At 40.3% G+C, this 22,837-nt stretch overlaps 1 protein-coding gene across 1 annotated transcript in view; it reads left to right on the forward strand.

Annotated features, from left to right (window-relative positions):
* The window catches only part of LOC145453383 (uncharacterized), a 67,004-nt gene that overhangs the window by 28,043 nt on the left and 16,124 nt on the right, over nucleotides 1-22,837 (forward strand). The window contains exons 8-11 of the mRNA XM_080331349.1: nucleotides 3,194-3,290; nucleotides 15,464-15,496; nucleotides 19,060-19,146; nucleotides 22,177-22,237. Coding sequence (XP_080187475.1) covers nucleotides 3,194-3,290; nucleotides 15,464-15,496; nucleotides 19,060-19,146; nucleotides 22,177-22,237 — 278 coding nt within the window. The remainder of the gene's footprint in view (nucleotides 1-3,193; nucleotides 3,291-15,463; nucleotides 15,497-19,059; nucleotides 19,147-22,176; nucleotides 22,238-22,837) is intronic.

Here is a 22,837-nt window from a genome sequence, read left to right on the forward strand (position 1 = left end):
GTATGCCTTGATTTCATTCATGGAAAGCGGAAAAATATTGCAAAGGCGCTTATGCAAGTGGCAACCGAATTTCTAGTTTCAGAGGGGATGTACCATCATTGAATACAAATATAAAACTTCACATTGACACTACTTTGTCTGATCTTATTAGGCTGTTGTCGTGGTATATAATTCAAGTCTTGAATGCTGTAAGGGTTGGATGAATCTGTCATTTATGCTTGGCACTTGTCAGATTACTGCAGCATAATGAATCATACCATCATGTGCTTTCAAAGTCCTCAATGATGCCGCGCATGAGGTCTAAAGACGAGCACAGACTATGCTGGTAGGACCAGCAAAAAGACAGTTTGCTTACATTGCCTAGCATGTCCTTAATGAGTCTTAGATTATTACCGGCTGCATCACGACTAATGCTTGAATCAAACCAGACATGGACATAAAAAAGATTGTATTGAAGCGGTGTGGTAGCTACTCTTCTTCATAAATCCAATGTAAAAGCTACCTGGTCGGCCCACATATCTTCTGAGCATACAGGATTGTGTCCATCTCACATGGTATGCTGCACCAGTTTGGTGATGTCTAGTATGCCTTAACTGCACCCAGAAAAACAGGACCTACTTGGCGTAATCTCAAGCATATCAGATAGGTATTTCTGGGATCTATACTTAGTTCTAGAAGTTCACAATCATTCGCTGTTTCACCTCTGTCATGCCTGCAAGAGGCTGTGGTTGCTCTAAACCTATCGGTACCTAGTTTTAACATTAAAACATTTAATGATCAGATGTCTCATTTTATTATCAAATCATCAACGTACAATAATGCGCTTACAGAATCATTGCCGTTAGCGGACTTCTAGAACTGGTAGAATCACATAGAACTAGTAGAATCACGTAATCAGCCAGCCGCTGTGGTAGTGATCATTCAAGTATAGCTGATTAACAAATCAAGAGACGTGATTTCGTGATTACTAGTCTTCTCGCCGTTCTATGGTCGCTGATACACCCACTCTACGGCATCTACTTTCAAACGCATTTAGACAAATTTTAACGACTTTTCTGTGATCTTATTGCAGGTTCATTGACGTTTTTTATCAATAATCTATAGAATGAGACATGGATACGCATCTTTTTTGAGATTTTCCAAATTATGGACAACCCTATTGGACAATTATAGTTATAGTTGGGTATGTGAACAGTTCTCGTCCATATATGTAGGCCTACCCTGTACAAAAATGAAATGAAGGATATCATCTCTATCCCGCTTCAGAAAACCTGGAAGAGAATTCCTGCGAACGCTGAGTTTGATATCATTGATAAGTAATCTCATTGTGTCGTTTATGTTCTTTATTATTTTAGCGCAGATAGAATCATTACTTTATATAATATAGGCTGTTCTCTACAATAAATTGCACCATTTATCTTCAAATTCGAAAAGTAGAAAAATCAGTTAAAGTTGCTGATCTATTCAAAGTTAGAGCCCATTTGCAAAAACAAGTAGAGTTTTTGATACTTTTTGCATTTTGTTGTTGGACATAAACCGACAAATTTTGACCGTCCATGATAGATGCGAGCCGAGCCAGGTCAGGTCGGGCGGCGCCTCCTGGTTTAGAATTTGTTGGGGTTTTATAGGGTCTTTTCATTCAATGTACAGTATTACAATACACATATGTATGTGCCTCTTATTTCCGATTTCGTTCATCATTATATGTAGCAGTAATCTCGTGAACTCCTGTTACCACTATATGAGGATATATTTTCATTTTGAAATGCGTAATTGTGGTCAAAACGATGTCACTCACTGTGGGCGTGGAGTTTTTCACCCTTGACCCTCTATCCGCCCTTACGAGCCACCCCGAAATTCGTAGTACCGTTTTGATTACTCGGACACTAGAAAACTATAGATCAGTGGTTCCAAACCTTTTTGTCTCCATTCCCCACTTCAGATTTATTCCGAGCCTTCATTCCCCACCAGGACCGTAACAGCACTTCGTCAGCCCTCCCCCCCCCCGAAAAAAACGTTGGTCTTGGGTCCCTCACATGGTGATAAACCCTTTCAGCCCCTGAGTGTGTACGCTTTCCCCCGTTATTTATCAGCTTCATTGGGTCTAATGTTCAGTGCGTCGCCTTATTTCGACTAAACGCGCGAGGCGCGAAAAAATAATATAGTCCACATTTGAATCGGTCAATATGATCTGAAATTGCATATATATTTGCTATCAATTTTTTATCCCCTCTCTGCTCACGTAATCAGATTTACCGGTAGAGCTGAGTGAGGTGTGTTGGAAAAGGTAAAACCCCTCAATAAGTATTAAACATCTTCGGGCGGACCCGTTCGTATATTGACTTCGTTACATTATGCTACTTCATGACCTCCTATATCTGATATGTCAAAAGATATGGACATCGCCAAAACTAAAAGCCACAAACGATTTCAAATTGGTATTGCTTTACTGGCAAATAATTTGATAAATTTGAAAAAGTAGCAAAAATTTCTAAAAAAATACTCTATAATTTATGTTAATTCACGAAATAATTTTGGGCCCCTTTGAGCTCGCCCCTCATATTGGTGGGTTCGAGGTGGGGCAGTTACGATCCTGTTCCCCACTACCCAACACTTTTGTCATCAAAGAGCAGCTATTTGCTGATTTGACTAGACAAGACACACAATCATACCAGTACGCAAGACAATCGCCTATAACTCCAACATAAAACGTATTGTGAACGTGAACCGATACCAGTAACGGTCAAAATATCACGAAAGCGTTATTTCACGTCAAACTAGTCGTCCTGGATGCGTTTGTGACGCCATCATTGGCCATCCAGAGTTAAAAATGAGGTTTTGTGAACAACGCGCAATATAATTTTCGATACATACATTGCAGAGCCGTTAACTGGTAACGGTAATTGCGCATGTAGACACCCCTGCATATAATTTTGAACAAAAGCGTCTATTCCCCACCAGAAACCATTGAATGTCCCACCATTTGGGAACCACTGCTTGTGATCGTCATAAAGGCTGCTTAGAGAATAGAATCAATGAGATTGAATTAAAACATTGATGCCATGCTTCATCGGTTTCGTAATTTATCACACCTACTTGAAATTGGTCCCAGGAAATATAGATGAATTCTCCCCACCGCATTCCTCATAAACAGCAACATAAAAATGTTTATTTCTTGTCATGTTCTTCTCAGGGATGAGGGCCTGCGACTATTACACAAGACACTCGAAATCATTTGCTACGTGCCTCCGTGACATGGTACATTGCAAAGTTTTTATGGACGAAAAGCCGTGAGTATCGCTTGAGTTGACATGAATGACTGTTGCGAGTTATATCCGTAACGCAATAAAACAAAAAGAGTTACGTTTGTTTATCATAGGGTTGCCATGAGTCCGGAATTTCCCGGACATGTCCGGAATTTCCCTGCTTAAATTGCGTCCAGGAGGAAATGCTGAAATATGCCTAAATGTCCGGAATTTTGAATGCTTGAAGGAAGCTGAAAATATTTTCGCAAATTAACATAAACAATATCTGATTTTTGGGTAATATTTATGTTACTTGAAATTTTTCTTCGCGCTGCGCTGCTACTAGTATTAGTTTTAGTGTGGGTACACCTGTCATTGCAAAAACTGCCATTAAAGATAAATTAGAATAACCATCATGTACTGATTGCAGACTGGTCATTCTAGGCTGAACTGCCATCTGCCTGGAGTTTTTCGTTGATATATCTCGGATTATCCTTGATTGGTGGATAATCGGCGATTTATCAACGAAAAACTCACATAACTCCGCTTCTAGTGGTCGGAATTGAGTCAAATTTGTTTTGCAACGTCTTTGAAGACAGCTCAACAATTTCATGGGATTGGCAGAAAAATTGGGAATTTTTTTTTTTTAATTTTCCTGTTTAAATTAAAAAATTCAATTGGATCTGCGGAGCCCCATACTTGTTAGAATTGAACCAAATTTGGTGTGCAGCGTTTTTTAGGGTAACCTGACGATTTAAGAGGTGACCGGCTTCAATTGAAAAAAAAAAAGTTATTTTTGAACAGCCCTAATCTATATGCATCGACACTCGACGGGAATGTCAAAAGTGTTTTCAATTGAACTTCTAACTCAAAGGCGTCTGAAGTAGTTTAGATTGCAATGGGTCGCCGTACCTGTGATTGGGATACAGACCGAGGTGGTCAAAGTAGTCAAGAAAGCTACTCAAGTAGAAGTAGAAGTAGCGACGAAAAACATCTACTCAAGTACGAGTAGAAGTACTTCTTCCATAGTCAACCGAAAATTACTTGAAGTAGAAGTAGAATCGACTGACTTTAAATCTACTCAAGTAAGTAAGTAGTTGTGAAAACGATCGTGATTCGTTCGTATGGATTGTAAATAAGTGTCAAGTGAGCTATGCGAAAGGTGCAGAGCTTGATTCATTTTGATGCATACAGGGAGATATCCAATTTTCGACAGCATAAGCATTCGTCCGCATGATGGTATTGATATTGAAATGCGATAATAATGCTCTGGTTACTCGAACAGCACGTTTTATAAAATATCATGGTATGGCGCATTCCCCCATATTATAAGGCCCGCAGTTTAGTCGAAGAGCAATACGGAGAAGTTGTATATGATAAGGTGTAAACACTTTGCGCGATTAGTAAACGTTAATAAAAAATATGGTGGATCGTAAAACTGCCATATTGTGTAGCTTTAGTTCCGGAAATTAAAGGCATTACTAAACTTGTTTTTATACTTCAACGTGTATGCTGTGTGATGTGATGTGATGTGTTCTATATGTCCAGACAAAGGAACTGATATTAATTTGAACTGAAAGTACATGATACTGATAATTAAGTGAAAGCGAAATATAAATGCTACTTCTAGAAGCGGAAAATATATTCCATGTCTTTAGTACAGAAAGTTTCAAAGGCGGTATGCTAAATCAGCTCGAAAACTGACGAGAAAGTCTGAGTCCACTCTTCCGGATTAGGACAAGCCATGGACTGCTAGATTACGACATGATAAGTTAATGCTAGATTGGGAAACGTCAGTTTTAAACGTTATGATGAGCCATATATACTGTGATGAAATATCTCATATGGGTGAAGGCCTGAAGGGCGTCAATGCGGTGTGAACGGAACCACGCCAACCTGCTACCTAAATTATATTCACCGATACTTTCGTGAATTCATACTGACTACTCCGTATCCACTGCGCGCGATGCGCGACCAAAATTCTGCACTTTACTCAACTTTTATGAAAATTAAATGTTGATACTCCGTGAAAACAGCCCCGAAATTCCTCAGGCTATCAACCTGAATGGATGATTAAACCAGGGTTGTAACCAAGTCACAAGGCTCTGAGTCACAAGTCAATCACACTTTTATAGTTTTGACTCGAGTCAAGTCGAGTCATTTCAATTCACCACCGAGTCAAGTCCGAGTCCAAATCAGCGAGCAGAGGGTCGAGTCCGAGTCATGGAAATATGACTCGAGTCCGAGTCCAAGTCATCGTGTTCACTGCTCAGTTTCCAGGTAAAGTCTTGGTAAACTCACTTAATATAACTCTGTTTGGTGATATCGAACGGTTCGCATTTAAAATATACCAATTTTCCTCACTCTTAGCAGTTTCTGGTCGCATTTTCAAGTACCAGTACCAACAGACAAAATCTCAATAGTGTGTTGGCTTCGGAATTACAATGAAATGTCGGTCTTGGCCGTCTGAGAGTCTCGAGTCAATGACTTGGTTCGAGTCATGCGGAATGACTCGAGTCCAAGTCGAGTCAATACACAGATTGACTCGAGTCGAGTCGAGTCATTTCCGTATTTTGAAAAAAAAAGACTCGAGTCGGGGCCTACGATATTCACGGCCTTATCTGGTACATTACGCTTGCAAGAGCTAACAGGCCGATGCTCACAAAACAGAAATTCGCGATTATGCGCGATTTCGCTTCTCGCTACCAGACGCCTCGCCTCAGATAAGCTGTATGTATTCGTACAACAGGTCAAATTAGTACCTTACCGTCAGAAAGTGACAAGAGACGCAGTTATCCACCGATTGCAGAAGTAGGCTAAGTAGTGAGAAAACACCGACATACTCATGTAAACCATTTTATTGCATGGTAAAATCAAGTCAAGCACGTGAAGAAGAATTGGTACACATGTCATATTAGAAACTCCTTGCAATAACCAACTTGTATCAAAAACAAACTTGCAGCATACAAGCTACGACCACAAGTACCGGTAATGAGAACGAAATGCATCACCGAAGTATGCCAGCTGCGTCTTGCTCAACTGTCGTTGTTTTAAAGTCCGTTTTTAAAGCATTTTTCTGACAGAGACATTAACTAGCTTCTGCTTGTTATTGAAATATATATATTCGCAATGATTTTGTCGCCAATTTCAAATCTTGATCTCGATGATCATAACATGCAAAGTGCAAAGCCCCCAAAAATAAAAAACGAAACGACGCAAAACTTATTCACTGCGACTTAGGGTGAGGGCAGATGATTTTATCAGAACAGTCTAGGATCAAAAATCTGTATGAAACAAACTCGGCAAGTGGTTCTGAGGGAGTAAGCAGTCCCCCACGATCTCGAGTAAGTCGAAATAGCGTGAACTTGCTTTCCAAGTTACCCAGTCAACTACAGACACCTTCTCACTGTAAGGAGATAGAAATGATTCGGTAATTTCAATAGCCACTTCTTCAATGACTTTTTTGAAATGGTAAAAATTAGTTAAGCTTGATGTCATATTTTAGGATGGAACAGAGCAGAATTATCTTTTCAGAATCGGTAACTTCTGTTGAACTAACCAGAAACCTCCCCCCCCACACATTTGCCTATAGCATGAGAATCGTCAACCAAGCATTAATCAGGTTCAAGAATGAAGCCATATATCTTCCGTGAGAGGCAAGTAACTTTTCCAAGCTTCAATAGTCGACTCATAGAATGGAGCAAGAGCTAAGTTGACATTCTGCTTGGATGTAGTAACGAGGCATATCACTTTTGGCGCTTTCCACAAATTTGAATCATTATCATGACATTCCCTGATTTTGTGAAGATTGCTCCATGCAATAAATCCGCTGGGTGATGATACACCTGAACAATCAACTGCGAATGAGAATGGAGGAAAGACAAATTTCCTGGCTCGAAAAGTTCTTCCAGTAAATCGTGCTCGGATTGTCTCGCTCGGATTTGTCTCATACATTTTTGAGATATTTCGGGAAGTTGAATAATGTGCCACGTCACATGCACCTAGTCATCATTGAATTCCATACCGTGGAAAATTACACATTGATTACCCTCTTTTGTACATGGCATAGCTTTCTGTAGTGTGGGACTCGGTCAAATCTTATAAACTGCTCATTTTATCAGACAGCTCAAAATCTTTTAACTGATCATTCTGAAATATCCTTCTCTTCGGTGGTTTTCTGCAGGGGGTCATAGTCGGAATCAATGAAGGCCGTTGCAGGTCATGATCCGATCGGATGGTATGAACTGGTTTTCTATCCAAGAGCAGTTATTTTTTCGAAAGCCACAGTCTTTAATGTACTTTGCTTCGAAGTGCAACGCACAAATCACATAATTCTTCGTTGGCTTCCAATCACGTCCATTCACGAAAGATATCCATTTTTTGTAACTCCAAATCCTCAAATGGAAATTGAAACGTTTTGTTTAGTTATCAAATATCCAGCCATGCAACCATAAGCACAGCATTTATTGACCATTATCAATTATTTTACCTTACCCTAAACCTGAGTCATCAAGTATATACAACCAGTCAAAATTAACTGGAAGAAAGGCCACATGAAGCTCACCACCAATTCTTCACCATATACATAATACGCACCATAAAGAATTATTAAACCACTGCATAGCGGTATCCTACGTCACGCTGTAAGCCGGTCAAAACAACAGCTAAACGTTTTCCACTATATACGGAATATCGTCCCTGGAGCATTTATCTAGCTCAAAGCTCAAAAACATCAACTCAAACTTGAGGGGTCAGCTACAGAGTATTTAAATCGCATTACTGTAGCCTGTCTAATAGTATAAGACGGTAAATTGACATCTTAAAACATAGCTATCAACCTTCAACTCGAAAACTCGCTTCAAAATGCGAAGAGTCCGGTATGAGAAGCGAAATCGAAACAATCGCCGATTGTCACGCTGAGAGTAATCGTCCTATCAAAACTTTCGCCCATTATTACGTCAAGAGTAATCGCGAATTTCTGTTTCGTGAGCATCGGCCTGTTAGCTCTTGCAAGTGAAATGTACCAGACAAGGCCGTAAATATCGTAGGCCCCGCTCGAGTCAAGTCGAGTCATCAGAAAATCGTGACTCGAGTCGGACTCGAGTCATTACAACCCTGGATTAAACTACTTGACAAACTGAAAATAGCGAAAAGTAAGTAAGTAGATCACAAAATATTATGAAGTAGAAGCGGAAGCAGCGAAAATCAGAGCTACCTGAGTAAGTATCAGAAGTAGAGGAAAACTACTTGTGTACTTCGAAAAAGTAGAAGTACTTTGTTACTGACCACCTCTTGATACATATAATCGAGATTTGGTTTTCTTCATGATGTTTACCAATCTCACTGGATCCTGCTGTAATCCTAATCTTATAGCCCGGTTCCGAAGTAATCGTCATCGTCATGCAGTCGAATATATTGATGTTACCATGACGTGGACGCAGCGAGACTGGACAGCTCACTGCATTTGGGCTACGTCATGCTTTCCATCCGACTTAGGACAACTTTACGGCCATTTTGACCGGCTTGCCCAGCGCTAAATTTAATAAAACGGATATCAATGGAAAACTGCTTATGTACTGATGACGAAAATTTAAATTACATTCTGCTCATGGTCCTGGAACCCCCAAAATCAGTCTAGAATTTTGCATTGTGATATAGTTTGGCGTTGTGGTGCTGGATTACTTTTAATCGTGGTATGACATGTGGTCATAGATGTATATTTCAGCTACGGGAACATCTCGGTGCACGACGTCTAGAAATCTCATTGTTAACTTGGTTGGGCAGCAGCAGTGTTCTTGATGATGCTATACATTTCGTCTATTCTCATCTTTATCAGATTTAAGTACGAAATATAGTGGCGATTATTAAAGTCAGAAATATAGGGATCCATATAATTATGAAGAATGAACTTCCCGAGAGCTATATCTATAAAATCAACCAGACCCACGGATCAATATCTAAGCTTAATACCTGAGGGCAGTGCTGGGAAGACTATAGCCATGACTTGACTCGAGTCACTTTTGAAAAATGACTTCCCTTGATATGACTCGGAGCTTCCAAAATGGGCATGACTCGTGACACGGAGCAAAATTTACGAGTCAATTTCAAGTCATCAAGTAAACGGTGTCGAATAAATCACTGCATCACGTGTACGCTCGAATTGTTCGAGATACGCCGTTGTCACTTGTGAGAGCAGCCAATCATTCACTGATTGTATATGTTACACTGATCCTCCATTGCTAGATCACAAATAAATTGACCACAAACTAAACGTTCACAGCTTACGTTGTCATAGTAATAGTACATAATTAATCTAAATAGCAATGCGTCTCTGTTTCTTAGACGGCCCTGTGCTTACGTTACGCAGTGCTCACCTTTACCAACCCTCTTGTATGATTTATATCGGAAAATATAGTTTGTGAGTTTATATTCTCACGACTGTGTAAAGGGATAGTGTAGGCTATTGTACCATATCAATTTGTTTCAACTTCTCTATCCTTCGTATTGAGTCAGTGGTTCTCAACCTTTTTGTGTTCGCGGACCCCTTATGCACCGTCATGGTCCTCCGTGGACCCCCCCCCAAGTTTTAATACAAATTTAGCTCAATTATCGTACAATCGTCATCTGTCTCGTGCAAATTTTTACTGTAGGTTAGTTATAGACAGCAATAAAATGACTTTTCTTGAAATTAACATCATACTATTTATGTGGAAAATGGCAAAACTTTTATTATTTTAAAGCGAATTATGCAGCTGCATTTTTTGAAATACGCGGTCGAGTCTTAAAAATATGTGTCGCCCATTTAATATGAACGAGTGCCAAAAATCCATTCCCACAAAGATGGTGGCGAATGTAGTAATAATAACGCGTAACGCTTCCGACGACACTCTCGGGTATGACCGCAAGTCGCTACATGTATGGCACCTAGGGTTGCCATACGTCCGGAATTTCCCGGACATGTCCGGAATTTCACTGTTCAAACTAGCGTCCGGAAGGAATTTCTAAAATATGCCAAATGTCCGGAATTTTGAAGATTTGACGACGCAGGCTCATCATTTTTTCGTAAATCAATATAAAAACCTTATTTTGGGGAATATTTATGCTGATGCATGATATTTTTCTTCGCGCTGCGCGCGATTTACTATCACATTTATTGATTTTAAGATGAAGACTACCACACCCTCGCAAAAACTGCAATAAAATATCAATAAAAACAACCTTCATTTTCTGGAATAACCCCAATTGTAATCGCAATTATAGGAGAACGGTATATTCATAGAGATCATTAAGGCCGTTTAATTGCTTTATTCAAAGATAGTGGTGCAAAACGTGGGGGTCGTTTGCCTTTATTCTGGGGTTCGCGAATATGTTGAACGTAATCAGCTTCCAATATAGCTCGTGAGTAAGTCCGGGCAAAGGTGCTGACTTATTTTAGTAATTAGCTCGTCAAATTTTGATCTGGACCACGGAACATTTTCAAATTGGAGATGGAGTCGCGACCATATAAGGTTGGAAACCACTGGATGTGGGGTGATTATAAAGCTCCGTGATGCGCACCGGCATAAGACTGATAAACGATCTTATCGGTTGGGCATGAACATGACTTAACGATGTACAATTACGCTCCCTGTATTTTCGAACTCATCGTCCTTTACAGCTAACTCTGATCGTGTGGGCGGAGAGTAGTAACTATCTATAGTAATATATGGAACAACCGAACAACCAATATTATTGACAGAATTCATTTAAATAATTTAAAAACCAGATGCATATAGAAACCAGATTCATATAGGCTATGGTGGGCTCAAAATCATTGTTGATTTGGGCGGGACGGGGCTGAAAACATGTGCTTTCGGTCCCGGTTACACAACACACAGCCACATACTCCTGAACCGGATCGTGACCACCTCTGGTCTATGAGCAAAAGCTTTGCTAGTGTGACGTCATACCTCATTTTAAAATCCACTAGTGGGCGATAAAGGGTGTCCGGAATTTGGGTCACAGAAATATGGTAACCCTAATGGCACCAAAATTAAGAAACAGATTCCTAATGAACATATACCGTCTAGCCCAGAGATCTCAAACTCAAATGTTCTCGCGGGCCAATTTCCAAGTTTTGAAGATGCCGCGGGCCGCAGAATCAATAATAGGGATATGCAATGTATAATTTCCAAGTATTTAAGGGGACCTGTCAGAGAGGCATTCCACAAACATCGTGGAAATGTAAGTTACTGTTGTACTATTCACGCTTGACACGGGAAAAAATCACAATTTCAAATATTTGAATAAAATTGTTTTTGTGCCGGGCATAATTTTTATACTTACCGAGTTATCGACATCATGCGAGAAGATGCATCATAAAACTGTCGGGTATTAATATTATGTAGAATAATTGAAAATCTACTGAAGATTTATCTGATATCAGAGCATTTGAGTGGTGTAGCCTAATCCTGGTTTTGACATAGTCGTGACAAGTATCGGCAATTTTTACTGTCATTGTCAAAGTCAAAATAAATCAGCGTTTGATTTTGCCCTCGATTATTATTGGAAGATATCAATAACAACTTAAATAAAATCAATATTGAGCCATAGTAATAGCATTGCTTCTTAACCTTTTTAGCGATCGTACCCCTTGTGCTTCAAATAAGATTTCTCGTAGCCCCTGTCCATTTTCAACACAATTTCTTATGGCACCTATATTAAAATCAGAAAGTCCATACACATAAAATCGCGCGTAGCGCGAAGACTATTTTCCAATGGAATAAATTGGCCAAGAAAATATTCCACAGCATATAGGCCTAATTCCACAATGCATCTCGTACACCCTGATGTGGTGCTTCGTACCTCGATGGGTACTACGGACCCTGGTTGAGAACCCCTGGAATAGAAATGTCCAATCGGCGAGCAACAGAGCGTACTACTACCTTATTCGCCACCACTAATAGCATGGATAAAGAGAACAAACAACACCCAGCATGTAACCAACTATGAGTCACGGGGGTCATAGAATACCAATAGTTGTCATACTGACCTGAGCTGGTCTTCTACAACATGGTAGCTTTTAAAAGTGATGTGATAGTGACGTTCTTTGAGATTTCAGTGAGTTTCATAGTAGTTTTAGCGTGAACTTTAAGCTCTTATATCTAAAAAAGATTGATGGCACTTGAATATATTTTTGAATACTTGAAATTCCAATATGCCGTCGCGAGCCGCGTGTTTGAGACGTCTGGTCTAGCCTAGCGTCTAGCCCAGTGGTTCCCAACGTGGGCGATATCGCCCCCCAGGGGTTGATTTGGCGGTTAGGGGGGCGACAATATTGAAGGGGGCGATAGGGGGGCGAAAACGGACGAAGGGGGAGATAGGGGGCAGAAAACAGGGAAGGGAGCGATAGGGGGCGATGGCGCGTGAAAACGGCTATATGGAGTCATGACCGTAACTCTCGCACCCCAAACCGCCCAATTGGGGAGGGGGGCGAACTCGAAGTGGCCCAAATTTATTTCGTGCATTAACATAAATTATATAGTGATTTTTTAGACATTCATGGAACTTTTTCAAAATGTTTTTGCGCTGCGCGCGATTTCATGTTGTTATATACCTTGATTTTGGGGTACCCTTTCCCCAACAAAAATACGCTTGATTTATGGAAATGGAGACTTCGGAGTCTGCCATTACTGCGCCACAGCACACCAAGACATATGAAGTTATAGGCCATGTAACATACGACTCCGAGAAATATGCCCGAACGATCAGCAGCGAGAAGACCTTGGCCGAAAAGGAATGCCCTTGTGCTGACCGAAAACTTCGATATATATACATACATATATGTTTAATTGTCCATAGGCGCCTCAACGGCCGGCGTCGAATGTCCCAGTCCTGGCGATCTGAACCCTACAGGACAACTGCCATCCCGTAGAGAAAAATTATTTGCTAGATTAGAAATACCAGTTTGAAATCATGTGCGTCTTTATGTTTGGTACGTTCTGGCGATTTCCAGATATTTTGACATAGCAGATATAAAAGGTCACGAAAAAGCACCATGCAACGAAGTCAATATATCAACGGGTCCACCCGAAAATGCTTCATTATTATTTAGGGATCCTACCTTTTCCAACACACCACACTCAGCTCTACCGATAAATCTGATTACGTGAGCAGAGCGGGGATAAAAAATTTAAACCAATATATAATATATGCAATTCCCGACCATATTGACCGATTCAAACATGAAACATATAAATATGTCGCGCTTCGAGCGTTTAGGCGAAATATGGTGGTTCACCAAACAGTACATGAAATAGGGTATAGGTGATATGTAGGGGAAAAAGCCCATTGGCTGAGTAGGTAAGGGGTGTGGTTTATCGCGCTATGGGGGCCCAGGACCAACGTTTGGGGGGCTGACGAAGGTCTGTTATGGTCCTGATTAGAGTCAAGTCGGAGAAATGACTTTTTTTTAGTCAATTCACGAAAATTTAGCTGCAAATGTGGTATTTCCAGGTCAAGCCGAAAAGTTGACCTTTTTTATTAGTCAAATCGCTGGTGATCCCAGCTTCTATAGGCATTTTTCGGTTCCCAATATTTGGGGGCGATGACCGGTGGGGAGCTTCAAAAGGGGGCGATGAGTCGAAAAAGGTACCTAGCCTAACGTCTAGCACAGTGGTTCCCAAACGGTGGGGAATTCCCCACTGGTGGGGAATTTCGGGATTTCTGGTGGGGAATAGACTCACTTTTGAAAATATATTTACAGTAATATTCTCCTTTATGAAATGTCGTTTTGATATGCCGACCGAATATTTCATAGCTTATTTACAATTCGGCGATTCATATCATCAGTGCCTCCAATTAGCAAGAATCGCCTGGATAGCAACACGCGATCTCCAGAATAGTTTTATTCATTTGTACACCATCATCGGTCACGAAACGTAGTGATGGAAAAATTCTGATTCGTTGTAATAAGAGCTCATATTGCTGAACAATGAATATGTATTAAAGGGATATCGTGGACTCGCTAATTGATAGCACATTCGGACTCGTTACAAATGAAATTACATATTTATGTTATTTCAAGTTCTTTTAGTATTGTGCGAAAGTGTAGTTAACGGCGGCTTATATATATATATAGCACGCATGAGTTCGTCAACATCAAGAAGTTTATCTGACCCATGTATTATTCGGCATTTTGCTGCGCGCTGGGGGAGATACATATAGATTTACGGAGGCGCGTTTACGGTTACTAGTTCACCGCTGCATTTATTTTATTGTGCGCTGATCAATTCCGGGGATCTTAACAATCACCAATAGCACGTAAGCAAAGGCTCGCAGAATTTTATTGGAGGTAGCACTTTAAAGGGTAGATATGGATATAGAAATTTTAGGTGGGGAATAAAGGCTCGGAATAAATCGGAAGTGGGGAATTAGGATAAAAAGGTTGGGAACCACGGCTCTAGCAGCTCATTTTGAAGTAATTCCGGAATAGCGACCATGTAAACAAGTTTTTCTAAAACCAAACAAGACATCTCGAAACAACAATGTTTAGGGTAATGGCTATTTGGGTCCTATATTTTGGTTGATAATAACTGGCTGTAGCATGTAGCTGTACTCACGTATTTTATTAGCACTTCTACGAGTGCGTGAGCGATACAACGTCTTTTTTGCTTGTATATTAAACTATATATTCGTTATTTGCTTGAAGATGAATGATCAAATAATTTGTCTTTCACACAGCTAGCAAAATGTAATGACTTTGAATCATCACTCATACTTCGAAAATTCAATTTGGCTTGAATTGTGACTTGACTCGTGATCACTGTTCTCCCTAAGCTGCGCGCGTGCGTAATTGCGCATTGCTAATACGGTCTCTGCGCACAGAACATCAAGGCTGCGCACTAAAACGTGGCCACCTTTTTGAGTCGTTACGCACTGTTGTCCAAGAGACCGCACAGTGAGTTGGTGAGTGCGCGCAGACCCGTGAAACTTTATAGGGCACATTTTCCGTGACTTGACTTGACTTGCCACGACTTGACTCGAGTCAAAATCTGCCATGAATCGAGATGACCCGTGACTCGAAGGTAGTGACTTGATCCCAACACTGCCCGCGGGCGAATCGAAAATTGAAAAGGAAAGAATCCCAGAGTTATCATTGAATATTATTATGACTTTATTCATTTACAATAAGATTGCATAAAGGGAAAGGTTTTGCAACTCTTGAAAATTTTTTACAGTTCCCTGGACTATCCTGAATTCGCAGAATATATGTAAGTATGATGTTTTAAGCTGTTTGGAGGAATTTTATATTGCAACTTTTTGCAACTTTTTCTATTTTTTCATGTGGCTTTTTTGTGCAATGTTTGTCAAGTATCGTGCAAATGAGAAAAGAGTAACTCAAATAAACGATATATAAAACTATTTCTATCATGGTGATTTCTTTGATTTGCCTAACAAAAGCTCAGTGACGCATTATAGCTGCGTCTAATTGTTATCTGTGACGCAATGGCTTAGCATCTAGAAATTTAACATCTTTTAACATCTTTTCGAGCTATTGATTTAGTTATAGTCGCCAACACTGAGTTTTGCTGCAATGCCTTGGGCCAAGTTTGCTGACCTAGGGTTTTGAAGCATGATATTTGATTTTTTTTATGGACGCAAGCTCACTCTGTTTGGCTTTCTGCGGATGATTATTTCCGCTTTGCGTTATTTTCCGGAAAAAATCATAATTTTGGGCGGTCTCAAAATCCTCCTTGAAGTGGGGACGTATCGAATTTGACAGCGCTGCCGGAGCTGACAGCGAATTGCTGTCATGTAGGTTTCAAAACCAAAAGAACATGAGAGTGCATGCATGATCGATTGAATAACGAAGAAACAAACGACGAAACAAGTAGATATCCCGCAAATCTTGAACTGTTGAGATATCCAAGGGAAACTTTCGACTATCTCATCCCCTAATAATTTAAAAAAATTATGAAATGCGAATATTCACTGCAACTTTTGTTAAAATTTAGTGCAACAAAAACCTGCCCAAATTATAATGCATTTCAATGTTGTCCCCAACCTTACGGAGTAATTGATGCATGAGTGCTTGACAGTTAATGTAGTCACTGAGGCCATGGAAGGCAGAAAGGCTTGGTGTATAATAGTACATCTAGAACTCCAGAATATTGAATCAGCAGCCGGTCTCTATAGCAGATTCTGCGATTTCTGCATCGAAACATGAGATTGGGTCGTTAATGGAAAAGTGTGCATATAAGATGATTCCTAATTCATTGGCAAAATTAATGTACCTTTCGAAATATTCATAAGATATCACTATGCTTTCTTTGTTTTAGTCGTAATCCTGGCGTTAGCCATGGGTATGCGTTGTGAGGAATACAAAATGTTAAACAGTAAACGTTTACGTTAGAATTTGGTCCATCAGTATTATGTCGCGATTCGGGTTGCTGTGGAGGCAGGGGACCGTTTGAGACAAAACTGTAATATGTAACCAACATGGAACGGTTTCGCATTGACATTTCTGTGAAGAATTACTTTTTCATTCATTTTTTCATAAACCCCTGACCGCAGTGCGCACTGTTTGTATTTCCTGAATTGAGGGAGAATATCAGCGATTTGGTTCCCAATAGTCACTAGAGCGAAACCATAAAACCGCACTGTCGGATGGTTATAATGGGGCCTATATGAACATACTCGACAAATGTTGTCTTGATAGATTTTTTATTGAAAGTATTTCTCGCTAAAAATTTAAACATTTGTTCGTCTGGCGGACCGGGTGTGACCCGCGGACCGTATATGTGTGACATCCTTGCTGCACGATCTAACAGTATGCGCAAGAATTACGCTATCCACATTTTACATTTGAATATAAATATAATATTCACTTCGTTTATGGAAAGATAATGCATACCTTTTCGGTAAATTTCACGAAAAACTTGGAGACTGATCAATTTTGTCAAAAGTCAATTTGAAACGGAAACTCAAGGATACCGAAAGATCCCAATGAGAATCTATGATGGTACGCCATTTTTCTTCAGCGCCCCCATAGCGACTCAGCTCACCCATATCGCTTCCTGAGCATTTGCAGCTACTTCACAATCCACATCGCCCTACTGTAGCAATGATTAAAAACCACTGATTTAGATTCTAGCCGACGATAAATGATCAGGAGGCCGTGACGATGACTCGGCAAAAGTGATGAAATTTTTATAGTGCTCATGTATATAGTCTTGGAGGAGATAAGCAACAGACGGAAATGAGACTGTGCTTGCTGAAAGTAATTGCATTTTTATACCAGTGTTTTTTAACCTGGTCGCCAGCGCCCACAAGGGGCGATTTGGATTTTGAAGGGCGGGCAAAGGGGAGAGGGCGATAGGAGGCGCTGAAGACAAATGGCGTAGCAGTAGAGGGTACAGTACGGACATCAGATTTAGAACAACAGTTCTACAAATCCCTGAGTTCTCATTGCAAATTAACATTCGACAAAATTTGTCAAATCTCTAAATTTTGAGTCGCGCCGTGCGCGAAATATATGCCGACAATGTTTGCGCAACATGTTTCCACGAATGCAGTGGTTCATTATAATTCATGTAATATTAATTGCGCGTACTTTTAGATCGCCAATCTCCCGTTAAAATACTGCCGCCACGCTTGCTCGGGTTATTTTCCACTCAGTGTTTCGAACTAGGTATTTCATCCCGAAGAAAGAGACACATTACCATTTTTGAGGGTTAAAGCCCTTTGTACATAGGTCAAATTGATTAACTAAATATATTTGTATTTGAAAGTTACAGAATTAAATTTTCAGAATATTTCTTCTTCGTATCATAGAATATGATACTGTTTAGTGTTGTTTCCCGCAAAATCACACGAACGTTATATAACATGGATTGCACTGCTTGGAATACATTCAAATTGAATCTAATAACTGGGTGCAGTACTATACTAAATGTGAACAAAGATTTCTATCACTATCTCAGTTGATTTGCTATAGTCACAGAATGCAATACAACAACAAGACCCAATACAATTAACGTCCCCGTATTGCCAGTCACATAGTTGAATTCGGGATGTGTACACCAGGTTCCAACCAGATGGTATAAGCCCGTACCCGATGGTTGTTACAGCATACTTGAGTTGATCCCTAATATAGAACATACATTTAATATAAATTTAATTTCTCGGGGGCGCGATTCGAGCTATTACCAATAGTGAAGTCCAAAAACCCAAAAGGACTGACCGAACTCGAACCCCGTGTTTTTACTGCCCACTTTACAATATGGGGGGGGGGGCGCCAGACTTACGCAATTTTCGAAAAAGAGCGCTACAGATAAAAGATTAAGAACCACTGTTTTAGACAGTTTGTCAGCCGAACGGATCATCAATGCTCTATGCACGAGGGTTCCTGAGATTGGCTAAATGAATTCCAACGTAGGTATAGGCTTGTGAATGATGGTTTCCTTTAGTAAAAGTTTCAGCTATTTTGTATTGTTTTCAAAAATTCAAAAATGACAATGAGTTATTGCGTTCTTTTTCAATTGTCAATGTCAGGGACTGGTGAAGCGAGTTTAATCGCACAATAAATTAATCACATTACGTCAGATCTATCAAATTCATTCTTGAACGTGACAACAGTGACATAGATATATCAACGGTAGCCTACTTTAAAGGTATTCGTCAAGTTCCAATGTATCTTCGTCGTATTCAAAATTCAAATCACGTTATTTACGTAGGCATGATGTGCTATATTTATAAAAACACATATTGAAGGTGGGACTTCAAATGAAGTATTATCGTTTATTCCTAAGTCTAAACAATGTGCATTTTAAAGGTTGAAGGACTTCAATACCGATTCTTCACGTCCTTGGATCACTTGCAGTGCAGCTTATTTCGATCTTATGTCTATGTGCTCCATCGGGTAAGTAATATAATTGCGCCAAGTTTTTGCAACACTCGCAAATTTTTTGACAGCTCCCGATAGCTTCCTAAATACTCAGAATTTATGTAGCACGATGTTTGAAGCTCCTAGTAGGAATACGACACAGCAAATTCTTTCTATTTTACTGCAACTTTTTACTGCAACAACTCTTATCAAATATTGCGCAAAATCTAAAGGAGTGATTTAATAAAAAACATGCTATAAAACTATATCCAGTATGTTTTTTTCTCTTTGATATGCATGGATTAGCTGCGTCTCAATGTTATTTAGAAAACGACACTTGGCTTGCAAGCTAGAAATTCAGCAACCCCAGCCAAGCCCGACAGTGCCTAAACTATATTAAAAGTGGTGGAAGTATGACTCCACTCGACTTTTGGCCAAGCCCGCAGGAACGGACACAGGTAGTGTCTAGTCCAGTGGTTCCCAACCTTTTTCGACTCATCGCCCCCTTTTCAAACTCTGCACCGATCATCGCCCCCCCAAATATTGGGAACACAAAAATAGGCATTGACTGAAATCACCGGTGAGTTGACTAAGAAAAAAGGTCAACCTTTCGGCTCGACCTCGAAATTACACTTTTCCAGCTAAATTTTGGTGAGTTGACTAACAAAATAGGTGATTTCTCCGACTCGATTCCTAAAGGACCGTTTCAGCACTTCGTCAGCCCCCCCCCCCCCAATACGTTGGTCTTGACCCCCTCCATAGGGCGATAAAGCAAACTTCCGCACCCCTCAGACCCAACTCCCCCGATACCTCTTTACCGCAACTTCTCGGCACAAATTGTTGGACTCTTTAGTTGCTGGGCTAAATTCGCGCAAAGCGCGAAAAATTTCTACTATTTATGATTGAATCGGTCAATATGATCGAGAATTGCATAAATATTGGTGTCAATTTTTTATCCTCTCTCTGCTCATGTATTCAGATTTACCGGTAAAGCTGAGTAAGGTGTCTTGGAAAATGAATGGTCCGTAAATAATAATTGAACATATTCGGGCGGACCCGTGGGTATAATGACTTCGTTACGTAATAACATTTCGTGGCCTGTCAGCTATGCCAAAAGATATTCAAATCGCCCATCAGTACTAAACTAAAAGACGCACACGATTTCAAATTGGTATTTCTGTGCTGGCAATTAATTGTTATCTGCGAGATGGCATTGTTTGTGGGGTTCTGATTGGACAGGACTGGAACATTTGGCGCCAGTCATTTAGGTTCCTATGGTCAATTAAATATATATGTATGTATCGTATATATATCGAAGTCGGTCAGCATAAGGCAGTCCTTTTCCGCCAAGATTTTCTCGTTCTGGCACACTTCTCGGAGTCGCATGTTACATGGGCTGAAACTTCATATGTCTTGGTGCGTCATGGAGTGATAGTGACTGACGCCGAGATGCTCATTTCTATGCCTCGTGCGTATTATTTCTTGAAGGAAGGGAATCCAATGAGCAAGAAATATGTGACCACGAAATGGCGCGCAGTGCGACGCCAATATAGCCATTTCAACGCGCTATCGCCCCCCTATCGCCCCCTTCGTCCGTTTTCGCCCCCCTATCGCCCCCTTGGCTATTTTCGCCCCCCTGGACCGACAAATCGCCCCCTGGGGGGCGATATCGCCCACGTTGGGAACCACTGGTCTAGTCTGTGGTGGTCAAGTTTTCTTGAGATAGTTAGGTTAGGTAAAATATGTGGTAATAAAACTTCTTCCGTTATTTTATAAATAAGACGGGAAACGCTGATGTATTTTAAGATGGCAGTCTGAGGGAGGGGTGGGCCAATTCTTCAGCTCGCTGTTCCCGTTCGACATTTGAATCCAGCCCAACGGTGTACAGAGGCGACCCACAATATATATGCAACTAACATTATTGTTGACCGATTTCATTCATTAATTTATGTTATCGATATTTGAAGAGCTTCTTGGAGGTACAGAACTTCAATATACAATTGAATAGTATATTCATATTGAAATGAACCCGAATATTTTCGGCTGACACTCGTCAGGGGTAATCGTCAGCAACTAGTTGCTACGTAGGCCTGGTGTGCTAATATTAACATTCACATGTGCACACGTGATTGCCATTCATATATTTATAAAAACACATATTGAAGGTGGGATTTCAAATGAAATATCCTACTAGCTGCTGACGATTACACCTGACGAGTGTCAGCCGAAAATATTCGGGTTCATTTCAATATGAATATACTGTTCAATTGTTATCGATATTGATGCGCAGTAAGATAAGTGACACCTAATCCGAATCGCTCCTATTGGACGACTAAAAAAGAGGCATCAACATTTTAGTGGCCCGCGCAGTGGTTCTTAAATCTCAAGTGGCCCTTTGAACGAAAAGGTTGGTCACCCCTGCTGCAAGACAAGGGTGGGTGAGTCATGAATCACAATTTGAGATATGAGCACAGTCACTGAGCTATTTTCTGAGGTATGCAATCAATTTGACAAATCGAAAGTAGGATCATTGTCATGATTCTGACAAAACTGTCAAAGTATGGAAGTATGGAAAAAGCATTCCATACCATACTTGGGAAATTTCCATACCATACCATACTTGCGCTTTTCCATATTCCATACCGGAATTTCGTTCCATACCATACCATACTATACCATGCCCTGCTTTTGAGGGCGAAATACTAGTACAGTATGGGAGCTGTTATTCTCTCCGTTGGCCTTTCTATTCCTCGTACGTGAGTGAACACTGAAGAGAGATTGTTGCGTGCAATGATGCTTCGTGTACTGATTGAATGAGACTAAACTCCTGGTTGTCAGTTAGGACACTTGTTTTCATAGCGAAGTGTGACTGACTGTTGTTATTATTTAAATTAATCATATTACCGCAACTTTTGGTGAAATTAGGTGCAACTTTTTCACGATTTCGATGCAACAGAAACTTGCCCTACACAATAAGAAAAGTAGCATTACACTTTCCATCATGGTTCAATTGATGTCTGTATAGTCAAAGTTCATATATTTACTGAAATGCAGGCTTATTTACAGGTACATCTGCAGCACTGCATCCTATCAGAGCGTATCGAGGATTAAAGAATGCAGAATCCCGGTAAATATAGCAGCACCGAAATTGAAAACAACCGTTTCTTAGTTTAGGTTTCGTTCATAGTCTAGTTGCAATCTAGCACTAATCATTGTTTGCATCTATACATGAAACACGTAGCCTAACTGACTTTTGATGATTGCCAAAGTCCGCATTAATATAAAGCCTACCCCTGAAATCGTGAATTTAATGCAGTGTTTCGTATCGTGCCAACGTCTTGCGATAATCTGCAATGTTTTGTCGAACTCCAAACTGTCGATGAATCACGAAAACAAACATCGACCATATACTTGACTGTATCACTGATACTTTTGTTATTGTTTTGGGTGACCAATACAACGTCTCGGAAAAAGCAATACTCAGTCATTTTCGCATGCAAGCTGCTTCCGCTTTTCCTTTAACATCCACCAGAATAGAGAACGCATGCCCGTAAAAATAAGTGACTACTTCAAGGGTAACTTTTGCAATAAATGGATAATTTTACATTTGCTGGCACCGAAAAGTTGCAGAGTTGTTTTGCAAAATTTTACTCCTTTAACTCGCTGTCGTGAAGCTCGATAATGTCGTCCATGAACCCAAATAATTTCGGCTGACACTCGTCAGGGG

This window comes from Botryllus schlosseri, chromosome 13, assembly GCF_051294905.1.
Source record: "Botryllus schlosseri isolate E-star chromosome 13, Bs_hap1, whole genome shotgun sequence".
In the NCBI taxonomy this organism is placed as follows: Eukaryota; Metazoa; Chordata; class Ascidiacea; order Stolidobranchia; family Styelidae; genus Botryllus; species Botryllus schlosseri.